Source organism: Anolis sagrei, chromosome 6, assembly GCF_037176765.1.
Source record: "Anolis sagrei isolate rAnoSag1 chromosome 6, rAnoSag1.mat, whole genome shotgun sequence".
NCBI lineage: Eukaryota > Metazoa > Chordata > Lepidosauria > Squamata > Dactyloidae > Anolis > Anolis sagrei.
The window spans coordinates 61,390,285-61,414,293 of NC_090026.1; the positions used below are offsets into that span (position 1 = coordinate 61,390,285).

The 24,009-nt window shown below is 41.0% G+C and overlaps 2 protein-coding genes across 3 annotated transcripts in view; one reads left to right on the top strand and one right to left on the bottom strand.

The window, feature by feature from the left end:
• The window catches only part of ERP44 (endoplasmic reticulum protein 44), a 45,932-nt gene extending 28,325 nt beyond the window's left edge, over window positions 1-17,607 (bottom strand). Inside the window, exons 1-3 of the mRNA XM_060781490.2 lie at window positions 17,354-17,607; window positions 1,960-2,032; window positions 379-418 (exon numbers count right to left, since the gene is read on the bottom strand). Of these exons, the coding sequence (XP_060637473.1) occupies window positions 379-418; window positions 1,960-2,032; window positions 17,354-17,410 (170 nt within the window). The 5' untranslated portion in view covers window positions 17,411-17,607. The remainder of the gene's footprint in view (window positions 1-378; window positions 419-1,959; window positions 2,033-17,353) is intronic.
• A 2,406-nt stretch (window positions 17,608-20,013) lies between these two features.
• INVS (inversin) overlaps window positions 20,014-24,009 on the top strand; it is a 91,280-nt gene continuing 87,284 nt past the window's right edge. For both annotated transcript variants that reach the window (XM_060781491.2, XM_060781492.2), the window contains exon 1: window positions 20,014-20,188. The gene's annotated coding sequence lies outside the window, so the exon portion shown is untranslated. The remainder of the gene's footprint in view (window positions 20,189-24,009) is intronic.

Genomic DNA, 24,009 nt, shown 5'->3' on the forward strand with positions numbered 1-24,009 from the left:
AATGTCGGTAGGAAGGGTGTTCCACAGCCGAGGAGCCACCACCGAGAAGGCCCTATCTCTCGTCCCCGCCAGCCGAGTCTGAGAAGCAGGCGGGATCGAGAGCAGGGTCTCCCCGGAAGATCTCAAAGTCCTGGTAAGCATAGTGCAGGAGACAAGATGGAACTGCCTTCCTGGCCCCTCTCTTCACTCTGATTTCAGAGCAGCAATTGGTGCTGGGGGGGGGGGGGGCTCCCAACTGATGACACTCGAGGCAAGATGGAACTGTCTTCATGGCCCCTCTCTTCACTTTATTATTATTATTATTATTATTATTATTATTATTATTATTACTACTACTACTACTACAATGGATTAGTTTGAAAAAGTATAAGCACTTACCAATCAGCATAAAAATTCACTAAAGCAACATCTGCATTGTCTGAAGGGGGGAAAAAGAAAAAAAATTGTTTTGACAGCACAAAGCCAAGCAAGGAATATATAGGCAACAAAATCAGTGCAGGTAAAAAAAAAAGAAGAGGGAGCAACTATCTTGACAGTACAGCTTTAAAAAAGGCAAGAGAGAAGATTTGGGCCTGTCACAATTCATAAAGATTTACCCAAACTGGTTTACTAAGTTAGCTTTTCTCTCTATTTATCTTCATTCTAAAAAGGCTTTCCGTGTTATCATAATTAAGATGTCACTCAGTCAGTTTTTTCTGCAGCACATTGATCTGTGCAGATAAGGCACTCAGCAGTGTTTTTCACTGGTCGGTGCAAATACCATTCATTGAAGGGTGAATGCTCTTGAAATGCAGAAGTCTGATCAATGATCAGTGAAAGTCTTTAAATAACAGCATGCCTAATGCAATGGGTCCACTTGGCCCAAATGTTCTTCTATTGTTATTGAGCTAATCCACTTATTTGTGGACACTATGCTACTTTCCCAGTATTCTCCTTTTCAGCATGTCGCTGCAATTTCTTCAGCTGCTACAAAGACTAAGAGACTTAATTACTTAGATATTTTTTAAACTTTATTCCTTTTCATTTTGTAAAGACATCTTGGACCCCAGTTTTACAAAAGGATAGGACAAACAATAAAAAATAAAATGAAATACAGCTGAACCAGGACTCCTTAGTACAAATCCCATCTCAGCCACAGACTTAATCAAGTGGTTTGGCTAATATAGAAGAAAAACTGGGGCCCTTCATGTCATATTAAACCTCAATCCACATCATCTTCAGTCAGCATGGATATTAGCTAGAGGTGAAGGGAACTGTAACACAAGATCAAAGGGCCCATCTCCCTGCTAGACTGATAACAGTTTAAAAGAACTACCCAGCGATACTGGACCCCTTGATTTAATAGTAACTTTATAGTTATTAGGCCTGAGATCACGGACACAAAACACTTCAAGTGCTCTAGAAGCAATCTTATTGCCACACCCTTTGTAACACAGATATTTTTACTTTCATCTTCTTTTGCAAGCACCAAGACAGTACTAAGATCTTTGCGCATTGCACTATCACCACTTCACTTTGAGATATTAGATGCAAATATATGCATAATAAAATTAAGTTTTGAATTAATATGCTTTCTCTCTTCTCCCTCCAAACTAACAATGGGTTTAATACAGATTAATTTGCACTTTAGACTCATAATCAATTATACAAGTTTGTCATAATAATCAATGTATTCATCCTTCAGTTTACTGATGCTAAAACAAAACTTAATAAAATGCTTTTAGTTTGGAATCTACGTTATGAAAGGTTCCCTCATCTTCTCCAAGAATGACTTGAGTTCCAAATATAGCTGAGCTCAATTTTAAGTATGGCATGGGTACCTTCGAATTATTCAAAAGAATGTATTCTAAAATAAATTCTTTATTTTAAGACTACTTTTGATTCTCAAAGTCAAGTTAAAACCAACCTCAGAATGCATGTAATAAACTACTTGAAGAGATCATGTCCTTGAGTACTTACTTAATATATCATCTATGTTTCCACTGTCAAGGCTTGTTATTTCACTTCTTGCTGGATTAAAGAACCAAGACACCTGTAAAAGGGCAAACATCAGAGTATGTGTGGGGGAAAAACTTCTTACAAACTGGTCTGGAAGATACCATGTATAAGGGAGATGTAATCTTTGAGTGCTCACTGTTCAGGCGTTTGCAACCCCCTGGACCAGGGGTCCTCAAACTATGGCCCAGGGGCCGGATAAGGCCCTCCAAGGTCATTTACTCGACCCTCATTCAGGGTCAATCTAAGTCTGAAACAATTTGAAAGCACACAACAACAATTCTATCTCATCAGCCAAAAGCAAGCCCACAGTTCCCATTGAAATACTAATAAGTTTATATTTGTTAAAATTGTTCTTCATTTTAATTATTATATTGTTTTTAAGTGTTTTTGCACTACAAATAAGATATGTGCAGTGTGCATAGGAATTCATTCATGCTTTTTTTCAAATTATAATCCGGCCCTCCAACAGTTTGAGGGGCTGTGACCTGGCCCTCTGTTTAAAATGTTTGAGGACCCCTGCCCTGGACTCATCCACTGAATGCCTTTTAACTAGGCAAAGATCATTCTTGCCCAAAACGGGCAAGAGTCAAACCAACATGGGGTGAGATGAACTTAATCACCAACTACTGCTCTGGCCAGAGCAAAGAGATGGGAGCAGGGGACACTTCCACCTTGTTTCCTGCCTATATCATCAGTTGGGAGGCCCTTCCCCCCTGTGGCACCAATGGCTGCTCTGGCCAGAGTGAAGACAGAGGGGAGCAGAAGACATTTCCATCTTGTCTTTACTAATAATATAATATAGTATAATGTATATACATATAATATTTATAATATTATAATGTAATACAATATAATACTAGTAATAATATTATAATATTATAATTACAATTATATATTTACATTACATGTAATATTACTAACAATATTACAATATAATGATATAGTGCAATATATAATATATAATATATTGTACTATGCTAATAATATAATATATTGTATGAAAATATATATTGTGAGCTGCTCTGAGTCCGCTTCGGGGTGAGAAGGGTGACATATAAATGCTGCAAATAAATAAATAAATCCACATTTTCAGCCACAACAGAAAATACTGTTTTCTGGTGGTCTTTGGTGACCCCTCTGACCCCCCTCGTGACTCCCCCTGGGATCCCGACCCCCAGGTTGAGAAATGTTAATACATTCTAAGTATCTTCAAGGAATTGACCATACAGTAGAACTATCTTTCTCAACGTAAGGGTGTAACTCAGAATTTTTGGTATATGGCTGGCTCTTTTAGCATGCCAACATAAAACTTATTCCGAATGGAACTACAGGCAGTCCACAAGTTACAGACATTCGACTTACAAATAACTCATAGTTAAGAACAGGGGTTATAATGTGCATCAATGGAATAGAGTCATAACAATGATAATTTTGTATAAGAAACCCTCCCTGTTCTAACAACCCACACTTTTTGCGTTCTTTCTTTGCAACATATCAGATAACTGCAAAGGTGCAACTAATGAATAAAAACTTCTTATGACAAGGACAGGGTAAGACAACAGGAAGTGAGAGAAATCTACTCCTAGTAAAGGGAATTCACTCCTGAAAGTGTTATCATGGGGAAAGGTGTCTCAACTGTATCTTTATCACCGATCCTTGTTTCCACAAGTCAATTTTTTCAAAATCCAATTATCAGAGGAAAAAACTGTGGTGTTAACACTTCCCTATGCTATCCAAAACTAAAATATACAGTATATATTTTTGGCTGGAGTTACACTTAAAAATGTACCTGTTCTGACTTACATACTCAACTTAAGAACAAACCTACAGAACCTATCTTGTTTGTAACTTGGTGACTGCCTGCACATCAGATGATTTCACTGGAGAGTTTCCTTTTAGTTCTTTATTTGGGAGATAAATGAATTAAAATTTAGACAGTGCTTGAACTTCAACTTCATTGCTTAATTATTAACAAAAAAGCTTTTAATACATGAAAATTTGGAATACTATCAGTTATGTTGATAATCTATTTTACCATTTTAGCTCTCAGAATGAAGCAAATCTTGAATGTAAACAAACAATGATTTTATGTATAAATGTAGGTACAGGTTTAAAACAATGCTATCAATACAGAAGCATGAACCTTTTGTGCAGAAAATAATTCCACCAGACAGTAATTATACGGTTTTAAAACTACATCAGCTTTAAATGTCAGCCAGAGGTAATCCCTGAGGTGCCCACATACTTGCTGAGCTATCTTCACTAATTAAAGGATCATTAGTAAGAAAGAACCCTATGCTGCTTCCCTCTGTACCACATACTGTCATAAATACCTTGGGGTAAAACAAAACATCCTTCTTTTACTCATTTAGCATGAGATCTCAAATAAATTAACTGAAAACCTTTAAGAAAAAAACACTAAAAATAGAAGCTTCTTATGATTTTTCAGGATTTAATGTTAGCTCACAATAAACAACAAAACAACTGAAAATAAATGAAGTATAGAACGTGTTGGGAGCATACTATAAAACGGTTTGTTACTGATAATAATCATGTATTTAAAATTCAAGAACTGAAAGCAAAGTGGCCACCTTCTCGTATGGTGTATCCCAGGTATGGGTAAACCCAGGCCAGGGGGCCGGATGCGGCCCCTTGGGCTCTTTTCTCAAGCCTCCTCCTTTCTTTTACCATCCTGATGTATCCTTTGGTAATTGTCACACAGCAGCCAAATGAATTATTCTTAATTACTTACTGAAAATATTTAAATTTTTCAAATATAAACTTCTCTTTCCACCAATACTTTCACCTCTTCTCAAACTTCTTTTGATCTCAGGCCATCAATGCATAGTCAAGATTCTTTTTCTAGTACTACAATATTCACAATAATTTTTAAAAAAAGGATTAGACATTTAAGATAAGTGTTTAAATAATATTCTTCCATTTCAATTAATAGCTATGTATGGGATTAAAACTATACTATGGAGGCATCTGTTTTGACATATTTTTTGTGTATTTACGTTGACTCTCATAATTTAAAACAAATAAGATCTCAGAAAGTCCATGACAAAAATCAGCGATGTAAAGGCATTCTGCTCCTGCAATAATCTCAGCTATTTAAAATTACCCTTTTCAATAATATTTTTTCCCATGAAAATGGTGGAAATATTAGGACTGAGTGATATACTTTTTAAAATAAGTTTTATGAACTCAAAATGCCAACATAAATATGCATTATTATGTAAGAACATCTATATAATTGATAACAATCCCTTTACATGCCATTTTTAAAAATCAAGTTGGGAGTACTATGATTTTTAGCTTCAAATATATTTTATTGATTTTTAACTGTGAATTTTTAATATCACTGATGTTTAATTCTCTTTGAATGTTTGTCTATTTGTATATTGTAAATTGTATTCAAATGCTTTTAATGTAAGCTGCTTTGAGTATTTTTGTAGAGAGAAAAAGTGAGGTGTAAATAAACCTTAATAATAATAATAATAATAATAATTCACCAAAAAAATTCCACTTACTGTACATGGATGATCTAAAGCTTTACGGAAAATCAGAAACTGAAATAGAGTCACTGACCTCCGTTCTGAGGAGCAAGATCTATTGGAAATTCCCAGTGTCAAGACCTTGCATCTAACAGCAACCAGACACAGAGCCTTTACAGCAGTGGCACTATCACTCTGGAATACTCTGGCACCTGAAGTCCGTGCCTTGCGGGACTTATCAGCTTTCCGCAGGGCATGTAAGACATACCTGTTTCGACAGGCATTTGATTTTTGATATTGCTGTTTTTTAAATTGTTTTAAATTGTTTTTAAATTGCGTTAGATTTTAGCCATTCTTGTAAGCCGCTCCGAGCCCCATGGGAGTGGCGGCATATAAGTTCGAATAATAAATAAATAAATAAATAAATGAACAGTCAGAATCTTCAAACCGTTTGGAGTTTGGCCTAGACAAATGTGCCACAGTGGCATTAAAGGGAACATTATACACAGTGAGGGCATAAAGATGCCAAACGGACAAATCATATCAATACCAAGCATGGGCAAGTGAAAAATGTGACCACATTTTTCACTTGCCCATGCTTGATATTGATATGATAGCAAAGAATATATCAAAAGAGTCAGAAAGGTTTTGAAGAACAAATTACAGTATATTTTGGCGTATAAGACTACTTTTTAACCCAAGAAAATCTCCTCAAAAGTCAGGGGTCGTCTTATACACAGGTGTACTCTTATGCATGGGAGTCATCTTAACTCTATATTTTAACTGGAAAAGTTGGGGGTCGTCTTATACGCCCAGTCGCCTTATATGCCGGAATATACGGTAAATGGTGGAAATACGATCAAGGCTCTCAACACCTGGGCCATCCATGTCATTAGATACACTGCTGGGATTGTGAACTGGACACAAGCGGAGCTGTATGATCTGGACAGAAAAACAAGAAAACTGATGACAATCCACTACTCATTACACCTGCGTAGTGATGTCGACAGACTTTACCTGCCCAGAAAATCAGGAGGCAGAGGGCTTCTGCAAGTGAAACAAACAGTAGAAGAAGAGAAACACGCACTGGCAGATTATGTGAAAGGCAGTCAAGAACCAACATTGAGGGAAGTCAATAGTAGTAAACTGCTTAAAGTGCAAAAGACAAAGAGGGAATACTGTAAAAACACAATCCAGAGCAGAAGAGAAAACTGGCAAAAGAAGGCACTCCATGGACAGTTTCTGGCAAAAATTGAGAACCAAATTGACAAAGAAAAACATGGCTGTGGCTCACAAATGGAACTGTGAAAAAGGAGACGATGGGCCTGATTCTGGCAGCCCAAGAACAAGCCATTCAAACTAATGCCATCAAAGCCAGAATTGAAAAGTCGACAACAGATCCCAAATGTAGACTCTGCAAGGAAGCAGATGAAACAATAGATCACATCCTCAGCTGCTGCAAGAAGATCGCGCAGACAGACTCCAAGCAGAGGCATAACACCGTTGCTCAGATGATTCATTGGAACTTGTGCCACAAATACCATCTGCCTGCAACAAAGAACTAGTGGGATCACAAGCCGGAAAGAGTTACAGAGAATGAACACGCCAAACTCCTCTGGGACTTCCGGATTCAGACAGACAGAGTTTTAGAGCATAATACTCCTGACCTCACAATCGTGTTAAAAAACAAAGTATGGATCGTCGATGTCGCAATCCTAGGTGACAGCAGGATTGCAGAGAAACAAATGGAAAAGCTGACACGATATGAGGATTTAAAGATCGAACTGCAAAGACTCTGGCACAAGCCAGTAAAGGTGGTCCCAGTGGTGACTGGCACACTGGGTGCAGTGCCTAAAGACCTTGGCCTGCACTTAAACACAATCAGCGCTGACAAAATTACCATCTGCTAGCTGCAGAAGGCCACCTTACTGGGATCTGCACACATTACTCGCCGATACATCGCACAATCCTAGACACTTGGGAAGTGTCCGACGTGTGATCCAATACAACAGCCAGCAGAGTATCTGCTGTAGACACATCTTGTTGTGCTTCAAATAATAGGGGCAGTAGATATAGGTCTCACAACTACAGCTTACAAGACAGCTACAAACTACGCATCTGTACCATCAAGACTATTGTCAAGTTGAGAAATGCACTGAATCCAGTATCCAGTGCATTTACTTCATTATTGCCAGCACTTCTAGAAGAAATTTTAATCCAATTAACATGGGTATAAAGAAATGGTCTGAGGAATGTGAAAAGTTCAATCCCTGTCTACTGAAAATCACAGTGTTTGCAAACCCTGCTTTTAAGAAGAATTCGGGTTAATGACATGCTGAAGCCACACACAGCAGAACAGTAGTGGGATTCAGGAATTCAATCACTCCTCATTTAAAGATGGCTCAAATGTGTCATTATCTTCAGTCTTTTTAAAGGCAACCTTCCACAATTACTATTCAAAGCAACCAACATAACAGATACTATTATTTTGGATAAGCATTGTTTTACTGCACACATTATATATAGCCAGCTAAGAGGAGGAAAGGGACTGAGGAAGAGACTTTAAAAACACCTGTCTCCTGGCTGTTGCTTACTACATCTGTCTGCCACCTCAGAAGGAGAAAATCCTTAAAATCATTAAAATCATTGCCATCTCCTAACTCGAGATGGGATGCAAATCTAAAATCAATATTCATTTACAATATGTTTCTTTAAAAAATCTTGTACACATAGCCTGAAGGTAACTGCTTACATAATGTGCAACAATACTCCCCGAAGGGACGTGGGGCGGCTTACATGGGGCCAAGCCCAATCAACGAAGTTAAACATAGCATATTTAAAACACATAACATCAGTATAAAACATCAAACAACATTATAACACTGTATAAAACAAACATCTGAAACAACAACCAACAGTATAATTCAAGTCTCGTTGTGGACGGGATGGTGTACAACAATTTAGGATATAGGGGTAGTGAATAAAGTGCATAGATCTAATAGTAGCAAAAAAGGATAAGAGCAATTTAGAAGGAATCATTTAGCAGTGATGCCAGTATCTCACCCATGTGGACAATTTTGGATGTTGGGGGAGTCTGGATTTTTGAATTCCAGATAAGCAATGCTCAGCCTAAGGTTGGCATTAAAATCATTTTTCTCCTTCGCAAGTGTGACTTTTTATGTTGCAAATATACAGGGTTAGTCAAAATGCATAGGCCAAACATACATACAATTGTATGTATGTTTGGCCTATGCATTTTGACTAACCCTGTATAACGTTAAGACTGGATTGTTTCATAGAATGCCAGAAACATATTCTTCCCCTTTGGGATAGATAAAACAGGGTATAAATAAATATAATAATTCTTTCTACTCAATTTCACAGATGCTAAACGAGATGTGGAAAGTTAAATACACATGTATACTTTTATAATTACATGTTAGAAGTAAATTACAGTTAACTCCTAGGATTTCACTGTATTATAGCTAAAACAAGAAAGAGAACCCAGAATATAATGTTACTAGTCATCCAGTCTATTCTCTACTTAATTTTGATAAAAATGGATGGTGAGGGAGCTCATGCAGTCACCTGCAGGAAGTGTAAGTCAGTGTCCTTTCAGAAGAGAAGGTCCAGTGTCTCGAGTCCCAGGTATCCAAACTACAATATATCAGAGAAGAAGAGGTTGCCTTGGACCCAGCAGGGCAGACTCTCTTGCAGGAAAATCACACAGAGAATATCTCTGAGGATGAGGTCACTCCCCAAACTCAGGAGGTAAACACTTAGAGGAAAGTTACACACAGATATAGAAATACCACTAAACATTATATAACTGTGTAGTAACAGAATCAATGTAAAGCTTTCTCTAGCATCAGTGATGATGCAGAACAGAAAGAAATGCAACGCTGTATTTCCTAAGGGAATGTGCAAGAGTCAGCACATGGAATGATCCCTGCTAAACCTCCAAGAAGATGTTTGGGTGGTAATAGGGGACCTGTACATGCCTTGCAGACAATTTCATGGTCCAGAAGATGGAAGCGGCAACAAGGGGGTGAGCTATTTTAGATTTGCTCCTAACCAACAGTAATGGCCTGGTTGGTGGGGTGAAAGCGGCAAGTTCCTTAGACAAAAGAGCAGAAAGAGGACATCAAGCTTAGTCAAACACACATTGTAGAAATCTGATTTCAGTAAACTTAGGGTAAAATTGATTGTGATCCCATGGTCAAAAATACTAAGAAAAAAAGTTCATAATGGATGGGAGTTTCTGAAAGATGAGATATTGAAGGCATAATTTAAGGACAGTTCTAATGAGGAAGAAAAATAGGTGTCTAAAGAAACCAGAATGGATTGTCTAAGGAACTTTGAGTTCAGTTAAGATTTAAAAGGGGCATATACAAGAAATAGAAAAAGGGACAAATTGCCAAGGAGGAATTCACATGAATAGCCAGCATGTATAACGTCATAAAAGACAAATCACAGAATGAGCTCAGGCTTGCTAGAGAGATTAACATAAAAGAGAAAAAGAAAATGGTAGGGGTATTAAGTATAGATGATAGCAAAATAATTAGAGGAGACAGAGAAAGGGCAGAAAGCTCAACACCTTTTGCCTCAGTTTTCTCCCAAAAAGTGAGCCATGTTTGACTTGGGGATAATGGAGAAGATGATGCAGTAGGGGAAATACAGTACAGAATAGGTAAAGTACAGGAATATCTGGCTAATCTAAATTGAATTCAAATCTCCAGGGTCAGATGAATTACAATCAAGTGTATTCAAATAACGGCCAGAAGTAATTTCAGAACAGCTGTGAGAAGACTCTTGATTTAGAAGAAGGAAAAGAGATTTCATCCAATCATTAGGGAAACTTTATGATGCTAAGAACCATTTGACAATACGATGCAGTCTCGCAATGTGGTGGAGTCTACTTCTTTAAAGGATCTTAAATAGAGGTTGGATGGCCCTCTTTTGGGAGCGCATTGATTGTGTATTCCTGCATGGCAGGCGGTTGAATAGGAAGGTCTTTCTGATTTCTTCCAATTCTATAATTCTATGAATAGTCTGTCCTTCATAGGTGCAATAGATTGCATAGGTGCAATCGTCTTTGATTGCACCTATGCACATCAGCCAGTGTGCTGGGGGTCAAAGGATGATTCCAGTGCCATGTTCCTCAAAAGCAGCAACATGGGGACCAATCTTGGTTCCTGAACCATTCATTACCATATTTTGGTGAGTTTCCAAAAAAGGAACAATTGTAATTAGTAGCAGAAGTACAGTGCTAGTCCTCACACCATCAGCTTGTGAAGCAAAGTTCCACTGAAATGTTCCTATTTAACTTATTGTGGCCAATATTTTCTCCATTTTTAGAATATACAACAAAGCACAAACATTTAAAAGACACATTAAGTTCTGATATTAAAGTCCATAAAGATATCCAAGCAAGGATAAGGAACTAGTTTTAATTACTATAATTTATTAGAACAATTACTCAAAATGCTTGCATATATAAAAAAATCAGTTTATTAACTGAAGTGGATAACAGAAACAAATTGTTGATTTAGGAACAGAATAGACATATTAGTATAAGCATGTACTGTGCAACGTGTGCCCATTTGAGTATGTACATGGTGCTCTAAACACTATGTCCTCAACTGAAGTTTAAAGGAAGTCCTTCTGGAACTAACTAGATTATTCTTCCTTTTAATATGGTACTAGCAAATATCAGAATTGACATATAATTGGTTTTTATAAGTAATGTGATTATATCAAAGCTATAAAAGCCACTGGTAATAACTGCTGGTAATATTTGTACAGCTTTTGAATACTGAGAATATGAATTTTTAAGCAAATATGCTGATATAATATTTTTGCTTTGTCTTTAACGCCACCTTTTTTTCTTTACTCTCCCTCTGTAGCTCAATAAATGTTAGCTTCATAAGCATCTTTTGAAGTTTTGCCTCAGACTGTTCATCTACAGCTAGTCAGGCTGTCACAGCCAATCAAAAATGTTTTATAAAACTTTGGATTGTCTTCTTTTAGGATAAAAGAGACGAAGAGCAGTATTTCCTAGCCTGCTGTCATTTTTGCAGACAACTAAAATGCATATACTAGTAAATAATGGAGAACACCTATACTGCCTTCCCTTGGTTTCTACCACAAAGATTCTGAAGCACATTTGAAATACCATTACCATACGGTAAAGTATTAATGGTTGAAAAATCCACTATTAAAAAACTGGCAAGTGAAAATTATTAACAATGTTTTGTTTTAACTATCTTAGTAACAAAACTGACACTTCCGCATTTAATTCCAAATGTATCTTCCATATTCAAGGCAGGAAGAGTATTGTATACTTTTGAGTATAAGAAGAGGTTTAGATACTGTAATCACCAATATATTACTGCGAGTTCTTTTTCACAAATAAAGTTTTATTTCTTCTATAAATGATGCAGCTGTGAAAACAAGAACTTTGAGTAGTACATTAAACGCCTGCCTTAGACAGAATTGTACACATGACACAAAATTGAAAGCGGTGATACTAATGCTTGGCTGGTCTTTCATCCAAGTACTAAATAGGGCTAACCATGACTAGTTTCCATAATCAGACTGAACCTGCTGCCCTTTAGCTTTTGTATTCCCTCACACATTTGAGCATAACATTTTTAGGAGTAAATGTAAGCAAATTAATCAAGGCAAATTAATCAAGAGTCTTCTGTTATAAGCAACCACATTTTTAATAGCTGCTACTTAGGGGGCACTGATCCTTTTCTCCAATTATTGTTGAACACCCCTTAATCAAAATCCTTGCGACCAGAAACATTTGGGATTTTAGATTTGAAATACCTGTATTTGTATATACACGTACATAATTTTATTTATTTATATCCCGCTTTTCTCCCATGGGTGGGATTCAAAGCAGCGTAAAATGGAGATTATCTTGTGGATAATCCGGGTGAAACCAAGTTTCTGTAAAATTTGTCTCTGCCTGTTTTTAAGCCTGTTTCTTTGGAATGAAGCAACCTAAATTCTATACTGCTTTCAGTGAACCAGTTTAAGAGTTTCCTCCTTCCTTATTTTCATTTTTCATTTTTTTTAAAAACGACAACAGGTACTTCCGTTTCAAATGCCCACATGGAACTGGAGCCCATCAAAAAGCAAACGTGTCACTACCTCAGCTGGCCATGTGGACAATCCTGGAGTGTTTTGGATCTAAGAATTCAGAATAAGGGATGCTCAACCTATACTGTAGGTTGGTGAGCCATCTACCACATTGAAGAAGCTACTTGTTTTCCAGTTCTACATGAGTATTTAAAAAGAAATTAATTATTTCCTTTAAAAAGGAAAAAAAAGGACTTACAAAGGAAGAAAGCTTCCAAATTGTTCACAGAAGGCAGTAAGTTCAACTCAAAGAAAAATATTTTTTAAAAAAGAAAACAGGCAGAAGTTAGCTGTCAAGATTAAAGACTATAAAGTGTAGAGATAGGTTGAAAAGCTGGACACTCTTGTTTGCTGTGGGGGGGGGGCATTACTTGTGTTCCCCACAACATCCTGATCTGTGCGCCTTTGGCTGGGTCTACACTGCCATATAATTCAGTTCAAAGCAGATAATCTGGATTCATAAACTGGATCATATGGCAGTGTAGATGGGGCCTTTCAGGGCGGGTAGGGAAGAAACACTATAACAATATTAGTCCACTAATTCCTGCTCACACCCATTCTGAGTAATGAATATTATTCTGCTACAATCTTGTGTGGACTTTAGACATACATACTTAGGGCCTCATCACACTTGAGCATTTTCCCACTACAATCCACTTTAAATGTGACTGCCTCCTACAGAATTCTGGAGTTTGTAGTTTAGGGAGGGGCCTTTAAACTCCTAATCCAGAGATGCCCTGGGCCTCCCTAAACTATACACCCCAGAATTCTGCAGGAGCCAGTCACAGCATTTAAAATGGATTGAAGTGGGAAAATGCTCAAGTGTGATGAGACCCTATCTCGTTTCTCACTATGCTAAAACAGTGGATATGGCTCTTAATGAGACATGCCACATTATCACAGAATCGCTGGAGAAATTATACTATTTAGCCGATATTGCACCACCTGATATCTGTCGGGAAGTAGCAGCCAGTCATGAAAGGGCCAAGGCATTGACATCTCCGGCCCATCCTCTGTTCTGATATCAGCCAGCATGCCAACGTCTTAAATCAAATAGTTTCCTAAGATCTACAGAGATACTAGCAGTAACACCTCAGCAAGCATGAGTCCAAAAGTGACAGGATAAAACCCAGAACCTTAATCAGTGGCTGATACCAGATGAGAAACAAAGAAGACTGGGCGACTTGAAAGGCGTTGAACAGACTGTACTCTGGTACGATGAGATGCAGAGTCAATCTTAAGAAATAAGGTTACAAAGTGCAGTCCACGACATGCTAATGTGGATAACAGCAAACACAGACCACTTACTACAATGCCATATGCACAATGGAGGACTTTCTTACAGTGACACCAGAGGCACTCAAAGTGGCCAGCTTCTGGTCAAAGGAAATTTAATATAATGCCATGTTTCAAAACTTTGTGGGTTTTTTTAAAAATACATTATAACTGTTTTCTTTATTTACTTATTTACTTTGTTTTATATCCTGCTCTCTCCCCTTTGTTGAAGGACTCAGAGCAGTTAACATATGGCAGCTATTAGATAATAATAATACATTTTATTTTTAACCCACCCTGTCTCCCCAAAGGGACTTACCATACCATTCAACGTACACCACATTGTAGTCAAAATACAAATCAATAAATGTATATAAAATGTATCCAGCTAATCTAAAAAACAATAATACAGGATAGAAAAAAATCAATTATTTAAATTCCTTTGATTAAAATTAAAACTGCCACTTTCCTGTTGCCATATTCCATGCCCATTGCACTTAACCCAACTTATTTCTTATCTTCCCCAATGGCTTCACCTATATTCAGACAGCACTGTGGACTCAAACAATGATGGATCTGGACCAATCTTGGCATGTATACTCAATATGCCCAAATGTGAACACTGGTAGAGTTTGGGGGAAATAGACCTTGACATTTGGGAGTTGTAGTTGCTGGGATTTATAGTTCACCTACAACCAATACCAATACCAACAGGCAATACGGTGTTTTCCGAAGGTCTTTGGTGACCCCTCTGACAGCTCCTCATGACCCCCCCAGGGGTCCCGACCCCCAGGTTGAGAAACGCTGTTCTATATTATCTGTCTCAGGCCTGGCCTGGCGGGCCTTGCGCAAAGAGCGCTTCCAAACGAGTGATGTAGCATCTCCGTAACACTCAGAGCTTCCGGACCCAGCTATCATACTATTACCCCAAACCCAAGAGTGTCCATATGCCTTATTAGTATTTCAACGCCAAAGGGATGGAAGATGAAAGGGAAGGATGCCATTCCAAATACCTTTGGAAGTGTGCCTTCATGCTGCCTATCTACCTACCATGTAGCGGGGGGGGGGGGGGAGGGGGGGCTTGAGGGGCTTCAGCCCCCCCCCCCCCAAATTCTCAGGGTGGTCCACGAGAAGGCCTTACTGGTAAAAGGTAAAGGTTGTCCCCTGACATTAAGTCCAGTCATGTTGACTCTGGGGTGTGGTGCTCATCTCCATTTCTAAGCTGAAGAGCCGGCGTTGTCCATAGACACCTCCAAGGATATTGTGGCCGGCATGACTGCATGGTACATTCTTTAAACCAGTGTTTCTCAACCTTCCTAGTGCCGCGACCCCTTAATACAATTCTTCATGTAGTAGTGACCCCCAACCATAACATTATTTTCATTGCTACTTCATAATTGTAATTTTGCTACTGATATGAATCATCATGTAAATATGCAGGATGTATTTTCATTCACTGGACCAAATATGGCACAAATATCCAATACACCCAAATTTGAATACTAGTGGTTTTTTTGGGGAGGGATTGATTTTGTCATTTGGAAGTTGTAGTTGCTGGGATTTATAGTTCACCTACAATCAAAGAGCATTCCGAGCTCCACCAACGATTGAATTGAACCAGAATTGGTACACAGAACTCCCATGACCAACAGAAAATACTGGGAGAGTTTGATGGGCATTCATCTTGAATTCTGGTGTTGTAGTTCACCTACATCCAGAGAGCACTGTGGACTCACAACAATAATGGATCTGAACCAACCTTGGCATGAATTCTCAATATGCCCAGATGTGAACACTGGTGGAGTTTGGGAAAAACAGATGTTGACATTTGGAAGTTGTAATTGCTGGGATTTATAGTTCACCTACAATCAGATAGTATTCTGAACCCCACCAATGAGATAATTGGGCCAAACTTCCCACACAGAACCCCCATGACCACAGAAAATACTGTGTTTTCTAATGGTCTTTGGCGACCCTCCTAGGGGTCCCGACCCCCAGGTTGAGAAACACTGCTTTAAATTGTTATGTTTATTCATCTGATCACCACGCTGCCTATCTACCTATCATGTAGCGAGGGGGGGGGGGGGGGGCTTGAGGGGCTTTAGTCCCCCCCCCCCGAAATTCTCAGGGTGGTCCACGAGAAGGCCTTACTGGTAAAAGGTAAAGGTTATCCCCTGACATTAAGTCCAGTCATGTTGACTCTGGGGTGTGGTGCTCATCTCCATTTCTAAGCTGAAGAGCCGGTGTTGTCCATAGACACCCCCAAGGTCATGTGGCCGGCATGATTGCATGGTACATTCTTTAAACCAGGGGTCTTCAAACTAAGGCCCGCGGGCTGGATACGGCCCCCCAAGGTCATTTACCTGGCCCTCACTCAGGGTCAACCTAAGTCTGATTTTTTTTTTGTCGTGTCAGGAGTGACTTGAGAAACTGCAAGTCGCTTCTGGTGTGAGAAAATTGGCCGTCTGCAAGGACGTTGCCCGGGGGACGCCCGGATGATATTGATGTTTTTATCATCCTTGTGGGAGGCTTCTCTCATGTCCCCGCAATTGGGAGCTGGAGCTGATAGAGGGAGCTCATCCGCCTCTTCCCGGATTCGAACCTGCGACCTGTCGGTCTTCAGTCCTGCTGGCACAGGGGTTTAACCCACTGCGCCACCGGGGGCTCCGTAAGTCTGAAATGACTTGAAAGCACACAACAACAACAACAACAATCCTATCTCATCAGCCAAAGCAGGCCCACACTTCCCATTGAAATACTAATAAGTTTATATTTGTTAATATTGTTCTTCATTTTAATTATTGTATTTTTGCACTAAAAATAAGATATGTGCAGTGTGCATAGGAATTCATTCATGCTTTTTCAGATTATAATCCGGCCCTCCAACAGTTTGAAGGAAGGGTGACCTGGCCCTCTGTTTAAGAAATTTGAGGACCCCTGCTTTAAATTGTTATGTTTATTCATATCATGATCTGATCACCATGCTCAATATATCCCAAATGCATGGGGGTTTTGGGATAACGATACAAAAGGTTTGCTACGGTAGATCCTAAGCCTCCCCCCCCCCCCCCATCAAAATCCTGGCTAGGGGCCTGTACCCATGGCAACTTCATGAACGTCGTTGGCTTTAGGTCAGGAAAGGGCACAGGTGGATGAACTGCTACAAGAAAGCAGTTGTTGAGAGAAGCAAGCGCGCTTCCCGGGGGACATCCACGCACACCCGAAAGGGGAAAGAAAGAGAAGGGGAGGCTGTGGGAGAAGGGCCACAGAAGCCCCACCCTGGCGACCAATTCCGGGTCCGAGGCGTTGGCAGCCTATCAGAGGGAGCCACACCAGCTTTCCGAAAAGGAGGCAGGCAGGCAGGCAGGCGAGGGCGCGAACCTGAGGGAAGGCCCCTCCCGCCCCCTCGGGCCCAGCTGAGGCCCTCCACTCACCAGAACCAGGAGGAGGCGGCCGGCGGGCTGCGGGAAGATGGCGGCGGGGGCTCTCATGGTGGGGGCCGAGAGAGAAGGAAGGAAGGAAGGAAAGAAAGGCGAAGGGCTACCAATCTCCTCTCTCCCCCGGCCTCCGAAGGAACTGCACGCCGGTCGCGAGCTCCACAGACAGCCGCAGGAGGAGGAGGAGGAGACCGGCCTCGCTCACTTGGCTCGCTCGCGCCACCCGCCCCCTCACGCAAACGAGGCACACTTCCGGGTTCTAAGTTCGCCCCGCAGCCTGCCGGGAAATGTAGTCTCAATGTATTGTCGAAGGCTTTCATGGCTGGAATCACTAGGTTCTTGTAGGTTTTTTCGGGCTATAGGGCCATGTTCTAGAGGCATTTCTCCTGACGTTTTGCCTGCATCTATGGCAAGCATCCTCAGAGGTAGTGAGGTCTGTTGGAAATAGGAAAGTGGGTTTATATATCTGTGGAATGACCAGGGTGGGACAAAGGACTCTTGTCTGTTGGAGCTAGGTGTGAATGTTTCAGCTGACCACCTTCATTAGCATTTGAAGGCTTGGCTGAGCCTGGGAAAATGTTCTGTTGAGAGGTGTTAAGATGTGCCTGGTTGTTTCCTCTCTGCTGTTAACTATGACATGTATCATCATGGTCAGATCTAACAGTAATTCCAACTCTTGGCACACGAGTTTTCCCTTTGAAAATTCCCTCTTGATCACAGTCATTGCCTAGGTATCAGAGCCTGGAGTTCACTTGAACTACAACCTCGGAACTATAAAGATAATGTAAGAATAAATCCCATCCCAATACCAGAAAAAAGAGCAAAACAATTTAGAAACTGTCAAGATCAAGACATCAAAGTAGGAACTTTCAGGAGGTAACCTCTGCATGGTGGGGACTGATTTGTATGGTCCACTACAAAATACAGTGTAATCCAGACTGTTTTCTGATACTTCTGATGGCATTTCCAGTAGTTTTATCAGACCCTGCCACTGCTTATAAAATGAAAGTATTCTATGGTATAGATTCAATTGCTCTTAAATATCCCCAAACCATGCTATAAAACTAGGTACAGGCAGTCCCCAAGTTATGAACAAGATAGGTTCTGTAGGTTTGTTCTTAAGCTGAATGTGTATGTAAGTCAGAACAGGTACATTTTTAAAATATATATGGTGTATTTTAGCTTTGGATAGCATAGGGAAGTTAATACCCCGGCGGAATTTGTTTTGCTGCCTGTGCCCCTATTCAGAAAATTTTACCTTATTTTCCCTCCCTGTGATAATTGGATTTTTTTAAAATGGCTTGTTGTGGAAACAAGGATTGGTGACAACCTTTCCCTGCGCTAATTCTTTCAGGGGTGAATTTCCCTTCCTAGCGATAGATTTCTCAAACTTCCTGTTGTCTCATTCCTGTTCTTAACTATGAGTCATTTGTAAGTTGGCTGTAAGAAGCATATTTGATATGGGTTGTTGTAGGTTTTTTCGGGCTATACGGCCATGTTCTAGAGGCATTCTCTCCTGACATTTCGCCAGCATTTATGGCAAGCATTTATGGCAAGATGTCAGGAGAAAATGCCTCTAGAACATGGCCATATAGCCCGGAAAAACCTACAACAACCCAATTAAGACTTTTTCAAAATCACATTCCTTTGCTAACCAGCAGAAGTTTTAATAACATTTCCATCCTTGATCCATGAGGAGAACCATCTTCATCCTCTTCCAAAGCAAGCAGAAATTATTTCCTTTTGGTCTCAAATTTGATTTCAACTTCTGGATAACTGCATATCCCCCTCTTGGTTGAACTGGGATCTCTCAGCTCAAGCAGACAAGAGTCCTTTGTCCCACCCTGGTCATTCCACAGATATATAAACCCATTTTCCTACTTCCAACAGACCTCACTACCTCTGAGGATGCTTGCCATAGGTGCAGGCGAAATGTCAGGAGAGAATGCCTCTAGAACAGTGTTTCTCAATCTGGGGGTCGGGACCCCTGAGGGGGTTGTGAGGGGGTGTCAAAGGGGTCACCAAAGACCATCAGAAAACACAGTATTTTCTGTTGGTCATTGGGATTCTGGGATTCTGGGTTTGACCCAATTCTATTGTTGGTCGAGTTCAGAAGGCTCTTTGATTGTGGGTGAACTGGTCCAGCATTTCTGCATATTATTTGAGAACACAGAAATGCTGGAACACTCCAACAACCACCATGTCAGACTACACAGAGAAGCCACTGCAATCCACAAGAAGCATGTGGACAATTTCAACAGAAAGGAAGAAACCATGAAAATGAACAAAATTTGGCTACCAGTATTAAAAAAACCTCTAAAATTACAACAGCAAAACAGCAGAGAGGAAACAACCAGGCACATCTTAACACCTCTCAACAGAACATTTTCCCAGGCTCAGCCAGGCCTTCAAATGCTAATGAAGGTGGTCAGCAGAGAGCTCTTTGCCCCACCCCAGTCATTCCACAGATATATAAACCCATTTTCCTATTTCCAACAGACCTCACTACCTCTGAGGATGCTTGCCATAGATGCAGGCGAAACGTCAGGAGAAATGCCTCTAGAACATGGCCCTATAGCCCGAAAAAACCTACAAGAACCTAAATGTAGTCTCCTTCGAACGAGGGCGCATATATTGAGACCAGCGCCCTCTCTGGTCAGGGAAGGGAACTGCTCCAAAGTGGGAAGGGGGGAAACTTCAGCCGCTCTTTCCTGTGAGGCAAAGTTCTGAGAGTCCCAGAATGCACTACGGAGAAGGGATGAAGAAGGCAGGGCGGAGGGGACCCTTGGGGACTGTCTTTCGTGTTGGGCGGGAAGGAGGCGCTGGGGTGAGGTAAGTGGCAAAGGGGACGCTGCTGGGACTGAAGGGGCGCCTCCTGCGCGGAGAGGGCGGCCCGTGCTCACTCCCTGGAAGTTCACGGCAGCCTCTGTGGACTCGGGTGAGGGGTGTTTATTTATGTATACACCGCTTTTCTCCCATGGGTGGGATTCATAGCGGCGAGAACAACAGAAAGTTACATGACACAAAAAAGCACAACAACAAGAGTTCTCTGTCTCACCCTGGTCATTCCACAGATATATAAACCCCTTTTCCTAGTTCCAGCAGACCTCACTACCTCTGAGGATGCTTGCAGGCGAAACGTCAGGAGAAAATGCCTCTAGAACATGGCCATACAGCCCGAAAAAACCTACAACAGCCCACAACAACATCGCCTCAAATGGAACAAATAAATAGCACCTTGCATAAACCAGGTGTTGTTGTTCATTCGTTCAGTCGTCTCCGACTCTTCGTGACCTCATGGACCAGCCCACGCCAGAGCTCCCTGTCGGCCGTCACCACCCCCAGCTCCTTCAAGGTCAGTCCACTCACTTCTAGGATGCCATCCATCCATCTCGCCCTTGGTCGGCCCCTCTTCCTTTTGCCTTCCACTTTCCCCAGCATAATTGTCTTCTCTAGGCTTTCCTGTCTTCTCATGATGTGGCCAAAGTACTTCAACTTTGTCTCTAGTATCCTTCCCTCCAGTGAGCAGCCGGGCTTTATTTCCTGGAGGATGGACTGGTTGGATCTTCTCGCAGTCCAAGGCACTCTCAGAACTTTCCTCCAACACCACAGCTCAAAAGCATCGATCTTCCTTCGCTCAGCCTTCTCTAAGGTCCAGCTCTCACATCCGTAGGTTACTGCAGGGAATACCATGACTTTGACTAGGCGGATCTTTGTTGCCAGTCTGATGTCTCTACTCTTTACTATTTTATCGAGACTGGACATTGCTCTCCTCCCAAGAAGTAAGCGTCTCCTGATTTCCTGGCCACAGTCTGCATCTGCAGTAATCTTTGCACCTAGAAATACAAAATCTGTCACGGCCTCCACATTTTCTCCCTCTATTTTCCAGTTGTCAATCATTCTTGTTGCCATAATCTTGGTTTTTTTGATGTTTAGCTGCAACCCGGCTTTTGCGCTTTCTTCTTTCACCTTGATTAGAAGGCTCCTCAGCTCCTCCTCGCTTTCGGCCTTCAGAGTGGTGTCATCTGCATATCTGAGATTGTTAATGTTTCTTCCAGCAATTTTCACCCCAGCTTTGCATTCATCAAGCCCCGCACATCGCATGATGTGTTCTGCATACAAGTTAAAAAGGTTGGGTGAGAGGATGCAGCCTTGCCGTACGCCTTTCCCAATCTTGAACCAGTCTGTTGTTCCGTGGTCAGTCCTGACTGTTGCTACTTGGTCCTTGTACAGTTCCTCAGGAGAGAGACAAGGTGGCTTGGTATGCCCATCCCACCAAGAACTTGCCACAGTTTATTATGATCCACACAGTCAAAGGCTTTAGAATAGTCAATGAAGCAGAAGTAGATGTTTTTCTGAAACTCCCTGCCTTTCTCCATTATCCAGCGGATATTGGCAGTCTGGTCTCTCGTTCCTCTGCCTTTTCTAAACCAAGCTTGAACATCTGGCAACTCTCGCTCCATGTATTGTTGGAGTCTTCCTTGCAGGATCTTGAGCATTACCTTACTGGCATGAGAAATAAGGGCCACTGTATGGAAGTTTGAGCAGTCTTTCGCATTTCCCTTTTTTGGTATGGGGATATAAGTTGATTTTTTCATAAAGTTACATGACACAAAACACAACAACATCGCCCCAAATGGAACAAACAAATAGCACCTTATTATTATTATTATTATTATTATTAACCTTATTTGTATTTACAAAGGCCAAGGCCTCAATAAACAACAACATAACAAATACACATAACCAATAAAACAAATCAAAAACATTAAAGCAATAACAGTAGACAGTAAAACAATACACCATAACACAATAAAACTAGGGCCGGGCCGAATGTAATGGGTACAGATTAAAAGTGCTGGGTGTGGATTTTAGGGTAAGTGCGATGTGCAGACAATCTTAAAACTCTAATAAAGTGCTTCTGGGACCTATTGCTGGGGTTTCCTATTCAGGAAAGGCACAACGGAACAGCCAGGTCTTCAGGCTCTTCCTAAAGACTGCCAACGTAGGGGCTTGTCTGATGTCCTTGGGGAGAGAGTTCCAGAGTCAGAGGGCCACCACAGAGAAGGCCCTGTCCCTCATCCCCACCAAACGCACTTGCAACGCAGGTGGGATTGTGAGCAGGGCCTCTCCAGATGATGGAAGGGAACATGTGGGTTCATAAACGGAGATGCGGTCATACAGGTAGGCATACAGGTAGGCAGGTCCCAAACCGTTTAAGGCTTTGTAGGTGAGCACCTGCACCTTAAATTGGGACCGGAAAATGAATGGCAGCCAATGGAGCTCCTTAAACAGGAGGGTTGACTTTTCTCTGTAAGGAGCGCCAGTTAAAAACCTGGCCGCTGCCCGCTGGACCAGTTGGAATTTCCGAGCCATTCTCAAGGGCAGCCCCACGTAGAGCACATTACAGTAATCCAATCTAGAGGTGACCAAGGCATGGACCAACCCAGCCAGATCAACCTTTACGAGATACGGTCGCAGTTGGCGCACGAGTCTCAATTGTGCCAAAGCCCCTCCCAGCCACCAGCAATTTTCACCCCAGCCTTGCATTCCTCAAGCCCCGCACATCACATGATGTGTTCTGCATACAAGTTGAATTGTTTGAGGGAGAGTATACAACCCTGCCATGCGCCTTTCCCAATCTTGAAACAGTCTGTTGTTCTATGGTCAGTTCTTACTGTTGCTACTTGGTCCTTATACAGATTCCTCAGGAGAGAAACAAGGTGGCTTGGTATGCCCATACCACCAAGAAATTGCCACAATTTATTATGATCCACACAGTCAATGGCTTTAGAATAGTCAATAAAACAGAAATAGATGTTTTTCTGAAACTCCCTGCCTTTCTCCATTATTCAGCGGATATTGGCAATTTGGTCTCTTGTTCCTCTGCCTTTTCTAAACCCAGCTTGTACATCTGGCAACTCTCTCTCTATTTATTGCTGGAGTCTTACATGGGTCTACACTGACCTTATAACACATTTCCAAATTGCATTATATGACAGTATAGATTAAGCCTTAGAACAAAGAGGAGGGTGAGAAAGTGGCCCTCGTCTCCTCAGCAACCCTGCCCTCCTCAGCAACCCTCAGCAAATGTTCTTACACATTTCAGACTTAAGGCCCATGCCTTCTGCCTAAGATCTTAGCTAGGCTGAGTTCAAAAAGGGCATGTCAGTCAAGACATCCAAGCTCAGGCAGCAGGCTTTGAGTACCAGATTATAGCTTTCCTAATTTATTAGGAAACAATGTGAAGGTACATGATTTGTAATATAGGTTGCCTTTCTCTTGTTATTAAGTAAGATCAGTAAGATCCATGAAGATTGGTTGACATGTCTAGTGGAAGACAATATTGCTATATGACTAGAGATCGATTAAGAGAGTAAGAGTGCTGGTTAGAGTGATGTGGTATGAATGGGCTTGAGAGAATCGGACATGAACCTTTTTTGGAAGACAGTTGGAGAGATAGGTATCTGAAGTTTGAGGAGAATATATAGAGACTATGAGATAAGAAAGACTCTAATCTGTTGGATTAACATCTCGTTACTATTTCATAATAATATTACTTTTAATATTACTAAAATAATATTACTATGGTATACCACATCAAATTTGGGGAGCGGGGTGAGCTCCTGTGCTTCAGCTCCAGCTTCCCATGC